The sequence below is a fragment of the Xiphophorus maculatus genome, chromosome 18 (genome assembly GCF_002775205.1).
Source record: "Xiphophorus maculatus strain JP 163 A chromosome 18, X_maculatus-5.0-male, whole genome shotgun sequence".
Classification (NCBI taxonomy): domain Eukaryota; kingdom Metazoa; phylum Chordata; class Actinopteri; order Cyprinodontiformes; family Poeciliidae; genus Xiphophorus; species Xiphophorus maculatus.
In genome coordinates this window covers 14,908,847-14,921,427 of record NC_036460.1, presented here as the reverse complement: position 1 = coordinate 14,921,427, position 12,581 = coordinate 14,908,847, and the positions used below count along the sequence as shown (strand labels likewise).

The following is a 12,581-nucleotide window of genomic DNA, read 5'->3' as shown; positions in this document are numbered from 1 at the left end:
ACATACAGAAATACAATTGCAATCATATTATGAGTAACACAAGCTTTTAATGACAGTTAGAATGAGTTAATGCAGCAAGTCAATATTTGCAGTGTTGACCCCTCTTCTTCAGGACCTCTGCAATTCTCCCTGGCATGCTCTCAATCAATTTCTGGACCAAATCCTGACTGATAGCAGTCCATTCTTGCACAATCAATGCTTGCATTTTGTCAGAATTCCTAGGTTTTCGTTTGTCCACCCATCTCTTGATGATTGACCACAAGTTTTCAATGGGATTAAGATCAGAGGAGTTTCCAGGCCATGGACCCAAAATCTCTATGTTTTGTTCCCTGAGCCAGTTAGATATCACCTTTGCTTTATGGCAAGGTGCTCCATCATGCTGGAAAAGGCATTGTTCATCACCAAACTGCTCTTGGACGGTTGGGAGAAGTTGCTCTCGGAGGACATTCTGGTGCCATTCTTTATTCATGGCTGTGTTTTTAGGTAAGACTATGAGAGAGCCGACTCCCTTGGCTGAGAAGCCAGCCCACACATGAATGGTTTCAGGATGCTTTACAGTTGGCATGAGACAAGACTGGTGGTAGCGTTCACCTCGTCTTCTCCGAACAAGCTGTTTTCCAGATGTCCCAAACAATCGGAAAGGGGATTCATCAGAGAAAATGACTTTACCCCAGTCCTCAGCAGTCCACTCCCTGTACCTTTTGCAGAATATCAGTCTGTCCCTGATGTTTTTCTTGGAGAGAAGTGGCTTCTTTGCTGCCCTCCTTGAGACCAGGCCTTGCTCCAAGAGTCTCCGCCTCACAGTGCGTGCAGATGCACTCACACTTGCCTGCAGCCATTCCTGAGCAAGCTCTGCACTGCTGGTAGCCCGATCCCGCAGCTGAAACACTTTTAAGAGACGGTCCTGGCGCTTGCTGGTCTTTCTTGGGCACCCTGGAGCCTTTTTGGCAACAGTGGAACCTCTCTCCTTGAAGTTCTTGATGATGCGATAGATTGTTGACTGAGGTGCAATCTTTCTAGCTGCGATTTTTTTTCCTGTTAGGCCATTTTTGTGCAGTGCAATGATGACTGCACGTGTTTCTTTCGAGGTAACCATGGTTCACAGAAGAGAAACAATGATGCCAAGCACCAGCCTCTTTTTAAAGTGTCCAGTGGCGTCATTCTTACTTAATCATGACAGATTGATCTCCAGCCCTGTCCTCATCACCACCCACACCTGTGTTAATGGAGCAATCACTGAAACGATGTCAGCTGGTCCTTTTAAGGCAGGACTGCAATGAAGTTGAAATGTGTTTTGGGGGATAAAGTTCATTTTCTAGGCAAATATTGACTTTGCAATTAATTGCTGTTACGCTGATCACTCTTTATAACATTCTGGAGTATATGCAAATTGCCGTTATAAAAACTGAAGCAGTAGACTTTGTAAATATTAACATTTGAATCATTCTCAAAACATTTGGCCATGACTGTATGCTTTGGGTCTTTCTCAGGCTTACATATTTTCTTTAAATATTCCCCTAGTTTTAGCTCCCTCCATTGTCACATTTACTCCCTAAAGGTTTTCAGGCTGAAGAAAAGCATTCCCACAGCACGATGCTGCCACCATCATATTTCATTGTGGGTAATGAAATTCTTCACATTAGGGTGATGAGAAGTTTGATTTCCAACCTGCACAGCAGTTTGCAAAAATGTCAAAAAATATAATTGCTCTTCCATTTTGCAATCATGTGCTACCTTCTGCTGGTCTGTCACTTAAATTCTATGAAGTTTGGAGTTCTAACAAGACAGCATGTAAAAAGGTGTGAATATTTTCGCATAGGACTGTAATATTGACAGAGTTGATCAATCTCATGCCCGTTCTGCGCATTGTCTTGACCTAACTAATGGTCTTCTTTTCAGAGTATAAAATTAGAGCAGTGGCTGTTCAACAGAAGACCAGGGAATAATGTCAAAACTAGCTTTAGCACACCACCTAGTGGTCCAAAATAAAACCTGGATAAAATCTATTCTGTTATTCAAGAGGAAGGCTGCTAGGCTGGATACAAAAAATGAACTGTTGTGTTTAAGTTGCTGTGCTCCTATAGCCTTTTCATGTTGTGGTTACCCTGCATTAAAAGGACACTTGTGGCTCTTTCTAAAGCCACGTTAATCCCTGTCTTCAGGACAAGTAAGCCAGTAGTAGTTTGGTACTTAAACTGGACTAAGCACAGCAAACTCTCATAAAGGAACCTCTTCATGCACCACCCAAATACGTACACACACACACACCTTAAATGATGAACACGCACAAGTAAGAACTGCACAAAAAAAGCAGGAGATGACTTACGTTGTACCAGCTTTGGCTTTTCTGTGAAGAGAGAAAAAACAGGAAAGAGTTCAGGTTTAGTTAGTATCAAAACAAATTAAAGGTTCACTTAAGTACCACTGCTTTAGAAGGGTAGATTTTCTAACTTTCACTTATAGGACAAATCAATTAGTTTTGCTTCAAAAAAAAGCGTTAAGCCTACAGCAGAATTAGGCTTTTTTGTTATTAAAATGCACATAGTGAAATTTGAATTGAAAATTCTTTTAAAAAAGAAAAGAGAAAAAGAAATGGCTAAAACGTGCTTTTGTCAAAGAAAGATTTTAGACTAAAGAAAGATTTTAAAGTTCAATTGCTTTATCCTCAACAGCTGTTTCCATAAACATCACATGACATTCAACAATGTAATACAGAAGTTATAATTTATGTTCTTTGGCTGTAATGAAATATGGAATTGTTCAGTCACTTATACTTTATTCTCTAACCATTCAGTCTGTTATAGTTTTCATACAGCAGAGGGCAGCAGAGAAAACTCTAACAAAGAACATGTGCTTTACATGTTACAAACCTCATATAGCTTTGCAATAAAACTACCATAAACAAAAGTCCAAAAGAAAAAGAAGCAGCTTATCATGATAGAAAAACATGTGAAGGACTGCACATGGGGAGAGAAAAGGGAATTAAAGGATGAAGTTTTGCATGACAGACAACTGCTAATACCCGTGTTCATTTCTCCAAAAAGTTCAACACAGGCAAAATGTTTTCCCTAGTTGGAAAAAGATCTCAAACTATAGTTGGAATTTTTACACAAGGGTCAAAGTGACACATTATAGTATGCTGAAAATTAAACTGGACTTATTACTTAATATGACTTAAAACATGCACTGCCAGCTGCACAAGGCTAACAGCTGCCAGGAAGCCTTGGTTATTTTCTGTAGGTGCCATCAGAAATAGTGAGCTGCAGCCTCTGGCCTCAGGCCTAGCTGTGACGACCGCTGAGATAATGTGGGCTAATCTGATTTGAAGGTGACAGAGGCATGAGTGTGGAAATACTTGGAGGCCAGTGCAGGGGAAAGACCTACATGTATGTTAGAGGGAGACCGTTTGATTTTGTGTTGCTGAGTGTTATTTAACCAAGAGAGAATAATTATATTGTGATTGAGTATAAATGGTCCATTTTAAATAAATTAAACTGATAAATAAAGAAAAACATCTCCTACTCAATGAACAAAAAAAGAAAGTGGGTGTGTTTTTAGGGTCGGTCAAACTATTGCAGTAAAAATAAGCCCTCGGTTTATCCTTTCATATACATGTGCTATTTAACAAAGAAAACCAAAGAGAATTGATAACTGGTACAAGAAGTGTCAAAAATATCCATTACTGATGTGTTAACACAATAACACTGTATTTCTTTTCATTGGATATAGCATGTTGTACAAAAGTTGTACGATAGGAATGGCTGGACATAAATTTTATGCAAATATATTTTGTGTGTTTATTTCAATGAGAAAAATGATGACAAAAAATAGATCTTCAAAATCTTTTCAGCCATATATCTATCAGTACTGAATAGTGTTAAAGTGATTGATTATCAAATTGTTTACTTCATTACACCAGCTACATAAAGTAGTGCGATTACGAAACTAAAAAGCACATGGTAATTCCAATCAATCATATTATTTAAATATATTTTTCAAGTGATGCTCTCATGAAACTGACAGTGAAAATGAAGTTCAAACAACTGTAACAATCAAATTTCTTTTGTTGTAATGATAATCAATACAATAATGTTTATGTAAGTATCTTAGTGTTTTGCAGACTTGAAATTTTGTGAACTTTGTGGCATTTTCTGACTCAGTAAGACAAACTTTCTGTACAATGGTTATTAATTATCAACATAAAAGCAGGACTTTCACAAAGCAACACTAACAATGGAAATTTATAAACACATTCATTTGAATAATTAGCATCCTAAATGGCTACTAAAAATGGCCCAAAATAAAAAAAATCAATGAATAGATTATTAACAGTCTTATCGGTTTTTAATAGAAATGCACCTGTCAGCTGGGCAGATTGAAAACCGCATTTTTCTCCCCTTGATCAGTAATGGGGAGATTAAATATTGACCATCTGCTGATAAAAAATTACAATGTTCTTTGCTGCTTCTTGGTAGTAGTTGCCAGTAAAAGTTTACAGGTAAGCATATAAAAAATGTAAAACTGAAAATAAGTAGTCTTTGGGGGAGTGTTAAGAAGTTTTCTTTCTCCAAGTCTGGAAGAAAACTAGATAATCACAAGGTGCTAATGCCATTTCTAGTAGTTAGCATTTCAAAGGAGATAGGAAGCTCTGGAAAAGGCAGAAAGGAGTGACACTGTCAAAGGGAAGTCTTTGTAGACAGAGCTACACTACAAAGAAAGAGTTGGGCTGAGGGATTTATTTAAAGGACAGCAGGGTTTTTTAGCAGGTCAGGTGAAGAAAGATAAAATCCTTACTTTAATCAGATTAAGTCTGTCATACTGAAAGGAAATTACAGAGAAAACCAAAAGTTAACCGAAGCAGTGAGTAGGATGGACACAGAGAGACATGGAAGATGGGAAAGTAAAAGGTTAGATTTAAAGTTTTTATGCAACTCTCAGGATAGTAACTACAACTGAAAAGAAAAGAAAAAGCACCGGTCGACGCAGAAAAATCTGTGCGCATAACTAAATTTGACTGTTCATGTAGCTGGTGCCGTTACATGAGAAGCCTGATTGATTTTTTTGCAGCACCACTGTCACTCCTGTCATCATTAATCCATTCTCATGGTGAGGCACAGGCTGTCTATTTCTGCTGAATGCACTCTCATTTGGATTGCATTAGGGTTAGGGTGATCGGGCTCACGTTGCCAGGATGACCTCATGCTTTTATGGGTCATGTGACCACAGTGGCCCAAAGAGGTTTTAGGTGGGGTACTGCAACAACACAGCTTTTGACCGTAGCATAGAAAATGAATATGTGTTTAGTTAGCACGTGTGCGTGTGTGCATGTGTGATAAGAAGACTTTCCACGTGCACGGTCACAAACAGACTGCAATGACCAATATTAGCAGGACACCTACCGTAATTTCCGCACTATAAGCCGCGACTTTTGTCACACGCTTTCAACCCTGCGGCTTATGAAATGATGCAGCTAATTTATGCATTTTTTCTAATGGCCGCCAGGGGCGCTCGAGCAGAAAAGGTAAGTGTGAAACAGGTAGAATATATGTGTCGAGGAAGACGCAAGTTTAATGTAACTCAGCGCTTTGTGCATGAATAAAATTAGCATGAACAGACCCTCATCATGGAAAATGCAAGAACAAATGCATATGACGCAGTTTTCAAGTTAAAAGCAATCGAGCTGGCCGATAAAGAAGGAAACAGAGCTGCTGTACGTAAACTTGACATAAATGAATCAATGGTGAGACGCTGGAAACGGCAGCGGGAAGAACTGGAGCAATGTAGAAAGACGAAAAGACAGTGACAACGAAAGAGAGAGTGTGTGGCGAAGAATATATGACGCTATTTCAATCCGACACTGAGTAGGAAGACTTCCATGGTTTCAGTGCACAGGAGGAAGATGAAGACGACTCTCAGTGACTTTTACCGGTATGTTTTTTTTAACCAGCCCTGTTGGTGCTGTGCTACCGTGTTGCTGCTGTATTACTGCCACGTCACAGTCAGTGTTTGGAAAGAAAAGCTAAGGTATATTATTAAAACTTTGAAAATTCTTTCTGTGTACCGTCTTATAATCGGCTTATAATCAGGTGCACTCTATAGTCCGGAAATTACGGTAATTTCAGTACAATTATGAATAGTACAATGTTATGTGAGAGGTTTCTTGAGTGAAGAGATTGTTTCCTAACCAGCAAAAGACCCAAGCTTTGAAAACTTCATGGACCTCGGTTTAATACATGATCTAAAATTAGAAAGCGTAAGACACTGCAGACCTACCAAGATTTGACCTTTTGGGGAGGATTGCACATAAACCTAAACACATTCTTCCAACTATTAAATATGGCAACATCGTGCTATTGACTCCAGGAAACTGTTAAGTAATGCATCCCATACTTGAATTAGCAAAAGTATCATTTTCCCAGCAGGTCACACTTACTTAACACTTTGTTTTGATCTGCTCAATAAGATAAATAAGAAATTACTAAAGTTTATAATTGTTGCACAATCAAATGGTCGATATGTGTTTATCAAATGGTCGGTTCAAGGTGTCTGAACATTTTTGTGTAATATTGTAATTTAAACAACTGAAATATAACATGTTTTTTGTACCTTTTCAAGACAGATTTTTCAACAATATGCTATTCTTTATAAATATGTTGATTTTTTTTCTAAAATGTTGGATTTGCAGGGTCAATATTTACATGGTAAAGGACTTATTCAGCTTTAATTACCAAAAAAGTAACAGTGATTTAAGTGAGTCAAGAGAGGTAAAGAAAAACCGCAAAGCAAGGGATGGAGAAGAAAAGGTATTTGGAGAAACTTAAACTGTGGATCTGAAAATGTTTAAAAGTCCACTTTCTGTACACACATTGATTACACACTGTTTTCCTCTTACAGTTAACTTTACAATTAAATTAGCATGAAAACGCAGACTGATACCAGAAATACTGAAACTTCCAGTTTACATTCCAAACACTAAAGATATATTAAACAGCATAAGACAATTGGAAAATTTCCATACAATGATAAAGAAAGGAAAGTGCAGCATCAAACAGAGGAAAACGAAAAGCTCCCCTGCTACAGTTATGGACTTGCAACATGGGTTAAAGATAAAGAGATGAAACACTAGACATTTTCACAAGACGTCACACAACACAAGTGGTGTAGGAATGGGCATAGAAAAGTTGGAGAGACAGAAAAAAAGAGTAATGCTTACTTTGGAAAGTCGCTTGTGAGACTAGCATGCAAACAAGAGAAGAACAAAGCAAAATCAGATAGAAAAATGTAAGCAAAAAAAAAGAAAGCAGAAAGAAACAACAGAAGAGGTGAGCAGTAATTATCAGATGAAACATGTTATCATGTGACATGGAGCAGCAGCAGAGAGGCGAAGAGAGAAGAAGCACATTGTGTTGAAGAGGCAACAACAATTTAAAGAAAACACAATCAGAGAGTGATTTCTAACATCAGTGATGTATGAGGTCAGGATGGATGAATTATGCTTAGAATTTAAAGGTAAAATGAGAAAACACGCAGAATGACCATGATCTGTTAACTTATTTGCAGAATGATGTAAATAAGACAGAAAGTGTCATTTTGTATTGTCTACATTTTTTTCTTATCTTTTGGAACTTGTTCCTTCAAGGATGTCTTTATACTACTTTTTATTCATGGTGTTTTCTGAAGTCAAACTGTGACTAAATCCCTCTCATCTTGAGAAAATGCAACATCAAAAACATATTCCATCAACATGCGTCACTTCTGGCAACACAAAGGATCGATGGTAGCCTTTCTTCTTAGGACAAATGATTCTGCAGATAGACAATATCTGTGCACGAATCCGAGAAGATTTAAGCCTGACCTTGTTGGGGTTTTTTTGCACAGGATAATGTCCTTTGAGACAAGGATATTGTCCAAAACTCTTCACTGCACTGTAAGAAAACAGCTGCAAATATTGAGCAAGGTCTACACTGGCGGCAGTACTATTCTGTGTCATATTCCTCAAGAGAAAGTGCTTGATGGACATTCTTAGACATATTGAAACCTTCGTTTTAACTTCACTTTCTTTCAACCTTGAGAGTTGAAAATCTAGACAAGTCCCTGTAAAGCTGCTTTGTGTTAAACAGATATAAAAAGCTTGAATGAATGAATCAACATTTCTATCGCTGCAAAAAACATTTAATCCTCACAGTAGTGTTTATTCTTAATCCATGGGGTGCCCTATACAGTTGAGATCAGGACTATGTTTTCCTTTGAGCTAAGCTTATTAAGGCCCCTATTATAGCAGAGACTATTCTTTCTAGGGCCCACACCACAAAAATCACAGTAAAATCCCAATATTACAACCATTACAAAAAGAAACATCACAGATAACTTGCATAGGCCAGCCAAATGTAATCTAGCTCATAACATTGTGAACCTTAGGTTGTGCACTGATCCACAATCATAATGGAACAGGAAGGAACCATCCCCATACTGCTTACACAAATTTAGGAGGATGAATCTGTCCAAAATGTCTCAGTATGCTGGACAACCAAGAGCTCCTATCACTGCAACTGAGGATCTAAGTCCAGCTCCTGAAATACAGGCCCACACCATAATCTCTTCTGAACCAAACTCTACCGTTGGTAAAATCCAGTCTTAAAAGTGTTGTTCTGGTAATCGAAAAACCCAGACAGATGCATTGGATTGCTCCACAGAAAGGTAGGATTCATCACTCCAGAGAACATGTCTCCATGCTCTGGAGTCCAGTGGTGGTTTGTTTTACACCACTAATGCTGTACATTGGAGTTGGTGATGTAAGGCTTAAGTGCATCTGCTCTACCGTGGAATCCCATTCCATGAAGCTTTCTACGCTGCATTACTGAACTAATCTGAAAACCTCAAGAAGTTTAGATATCTATAATTACTGACTGTGAAGAAAGCTGGTTACATCTGCACACAATGGGCTTCAGCATCTGATGATCCCACACTGAGGTTTTATGTGGTCTACCACTTCGTAGCTAATTTGATGTTTTACTCTAATTACTTCAAGTTGTTATCACTAACAGTTGATATTAGACTATTTAGTTGTGAGGAGATTTCATGACTGGACTTGTTCGGTTATGCTACAACCATGTTGCACTGTTTGTAGCATAACACACTGGAACTCACAGAGCTCCTGAGAGTGACCCATTCCTTTAAAATGCTTGTAGAAGCAGTCTGCATATGAAGCTATTATCCTTTTGTGGCCATGAAAGTGATTAGAGTGCTTGAAATCAATGATTTGGAGGGCTGTTGGAAATATAAAGCAAATAAACACTCTTTACACTAAAATGGAAAAAAAAACTGCTGCTTAGAGAGTATAGTAGTCTACAACCAAGGTAAATTCTGTTCTTATTGCTAATACAACATACTGGCGCATAAAAAGTACTACTATTTAAAGACTTTCATCCACTCTTTGTAATTGAGCTTAATATGGGTTTACTGTTTGAAATATAAAAACCTATTGAGGTTGTTGAAGATGGGGGGGAAAGTGCAGAAATTTCTACTTGTTGAGCCATTTGACATGTTCATCTGTTGAGAAAAGATGTTAAATTAACAGGAATCTGTCCCCAGGACTCACCTTGGAGTTCTTTCCACCACTTCGCGCCGACTGCACAGAGTACGTTCTCTGGACGACCTGCTCAGGTGTGGAGGGGGACTTGTCGGAGGAGTGGTCTGAACCCTTCTCCACCATGTTCTCACCCTCCTGGCTCTGTGGTGTGGGAGAGCGCGAACGTTTACGCAGGACTGGTGAGCAGGTGGGCGAGCTCTTGTTTGAGTTACTGGCAGTGCTGAAAAACAAAAAGACAAAAAAAATCTGTTTATATAATGTTTGTTTTTTGTCTTTTTTTTGTAGAAAAAGTATGCATACCATTATAAATAAATTGTCCTTTCACAATTAAAAACATTGATAGGCCAACTCAAAGTAGCATATAACTGTGAAGTGAAAGAAAGGATACATGGTTTCATTTGAAACGAAAAGTCACAGGATGAGAAGAGAGAGCATTCATCAGAATAGTAGCCAGCAGGCCCAACGTCCCTTTGGAGGAGCTGCAGACTCTGATTTACTCTATGTGTGTCTCTGCTCTGCTGCAAACCCTAGACGTGCTCAGAGAATGATATGTCGGAAATTTGAGATTGACAGTGCCAAAAAAGGGTGAGTGGTGTCATATAAAATACTGTTGTTCTCAACTTCCAAAATTTATATGTTTTCATCCATTTTCTCTCATTGTTTTATAAGTTAAACATACCTAACCAGACTGATATCTACTCCAGAAGCAGATCAAAATGAGGACTTTATAAATCAGAGTGAATCAATACTATCTCTCACCCAAAATCAGATCTAAAACAAACACCATTTTCACCTGACTTACTACACATCATTTAAAGCTTAATAGGGTTGAGGAACTGTGTGCTAACCATGCTAATGGTTGAGGCAGGCTTGAGGCAGAGATTTCTGGCTGCACGTGGCACGGTGGACCAGCCTCCTGTTACTGCTGGACAGTTTGACAGACAAACTAAGCATTCATGCATTACAACACTGCATCCATCTGACCTCCTTAATGAAATATTACTTTCAAGAATGCATTTTTCATGGTTCTTACATTGTGAACATTGTAGGAATGGACTGTAGTGTTAGGTTTCCTATCAGTCCTTTTGTGGTACTTTGAGGATGCAGTAGTCAGCTTTAGACACACACGCACACACACACCCACACACGCCAACACACACATGCAGAGTCAAGAAAACAAAACATCAAAGATAACTGATCTTTAGCAGGATTCCAGAAAATAAAAACTGTGCACAGTCACCCCCTCATGCAGACATGTAAGGGAAAACACCACATAGAGCCACTAATGTCTCTCTGGGCTATTTTAAGCTCAATTTAAAATTGTAGCTCCCAGGTCTCTGCAGCATGAATAATAATTGTCCTATCTTAAAAAGTCATACGCTAAAGATTTTTCTTTTATTTGAATTACTGGCTGTTTTGCAGGTCCTCAAAAATATAAGGGATATCAGATGTGATGATTAAATCCACAAAATGGTGAAAGTCAGAAATAAAATGCCAGGTTTTGAACCCAAGTGCGGCCTTTGATATATAAATATTTATGTAGGGTTTAAATTTGCAGAAGGGTCTCTGCAGTAAGGAGAAACTGCGACATTTTTTCCTTCATGGCCTCAGTTTATTATCTCTTTGTCTCTGCTTCTATTTCATGCTGTTTTTTTAAGGGGCGGGGGGAACCTACTTTATAAATGATTCAGCAAATTGTTATTTGACCATTCGAAGGAATGTATTGACAGTGTAATCCTTAACTATGTTAAAGAAAACGTGTTTCACAGAATATACCTCTTATTTCTATATAAAAATAATAAAGGGAACACTCAAATAACACATCCTAGATCTGAATGAAAGAAATATTCTCATTGAATACTTTGTTCTGTACAAAGTTCCATTTGCACAACAGCAGGTGAAATTGATTGTCAATCAGTGTTGCTTCCTAAGTGGACAGTTTGATTACACAGAAGTTTGATTTACTTGGAGTTATATTGTGTTGTTTAAGTGTTCCCTTTATTTTTTTGAGCAGTGTACATACAATATAAACTTACTGGTTCCTACTCAAAGATTTTTTTTTTACTGTATATTACCAATAGTTTCCACAAACATGCCTGTAAATAGGAGGACACATGTTAAGAGCAAAACCAATGTAACATTTTGCAAACATGTCAACTGTCTTTTGGCTTTTGAAGGTTTAAGGGTGTCTCTCCATTCCTGATGAGCCTTTATTTATACATCTCAGATACTGTTTATAATTTCTTACAATAACTTCTGCATATCGTCTACCAATTACTGCGAAGATAATTTGTTTACCTTATATTCATGATGCAAGAATGTCTGAGCCAGAAGAATGAATGGGATTAAAAAAAAATACATATGATATGCAAGTTGAGTCAAACTTCGAAGCTGGGTTTAGATTATATGCACCGCATCTTGAGCTCTGCCCTACAGAACGTCTTGACAAGGCTTAGGTTGTCAAATTTCTTTTTGCAGAAAATTAATTTGTGAAGGCTAATGTCAAATTTTTGTTTTGATAGACTTTTTTGGAAAACATTCTTCATCCAAACCTTCAAAGCTACAAGAGACAACTCAAAGTCCTTTGGAGATGCATATTCTTTGTTCTGTAAAAACAGCTGATACCAGATATTTACAAAGACTGTGTAAAAAGATATATAACTGTTTTGCATCACTGTTTTACATTTAATCCAACTAAACATTTAGTTTACTTACACTGACATTACTATGCTTTCAGGCAATTTGGGAAAGCCAAAATAGTTATGTTTGGGCTTCTAACATGTTAATTCGCAACATTTGAGTGAAACGGAAGCATATTTTAAAGCAATGCCTCAAACACAATCAGGTTGGATCAGTTTTCAAATAAAGAAGAAAACTGCAAACTACCAAAGGTCTGTTTCATCCTTTACATACTTGTATAATACAGCATATGGTCTGATGCAACTATAATTTAAGTGTTTGGCCATAAAGAACATTGTTATATTTGGAGGAA

At 37.8% G+C, this 12,581-nt stretch overlaps 1 protein-coding gene across 11 annotated transcripts in view; it reads right to left on the bottom strand.

The window, feature by feature from the left end:
- The window catches only part of gramd1b (GRAM domain containing 1B), a 116,879-nt gene that overhangs the window by 22,353 nt on the left and 81,945 nt on the right, over window positions 1-12,581 (bottom strand). For 8 of the 11 annotated variants that reach the window (XM_023352084.1, XM_023352085.1, XM_023352088.1 and 5 more), the window contains 3 exons: window positions 9,599-9,809; window positions 7,214-7,234; window positions 2,327-2,347 (listed from right to left, as the gene is read on the bottom strand). In XM_023352084.1, coding sequence (XP_023207852.1) covers window positions 2,327-2,347; window positions 7,214-7,234; window positions 9,599-9,809 — 253 coding nt within the window. The remainder of the gene's footprint in view (window positions 1-2,326; window positions 2,348-7,213; window positions 7,235-9,598; window positions 9,810-12,581) is intronic. The other 3 variants (XM_023352086.1, XM_023352089.1, XM_023352090.1) reach the window with 1 other exon arrangement.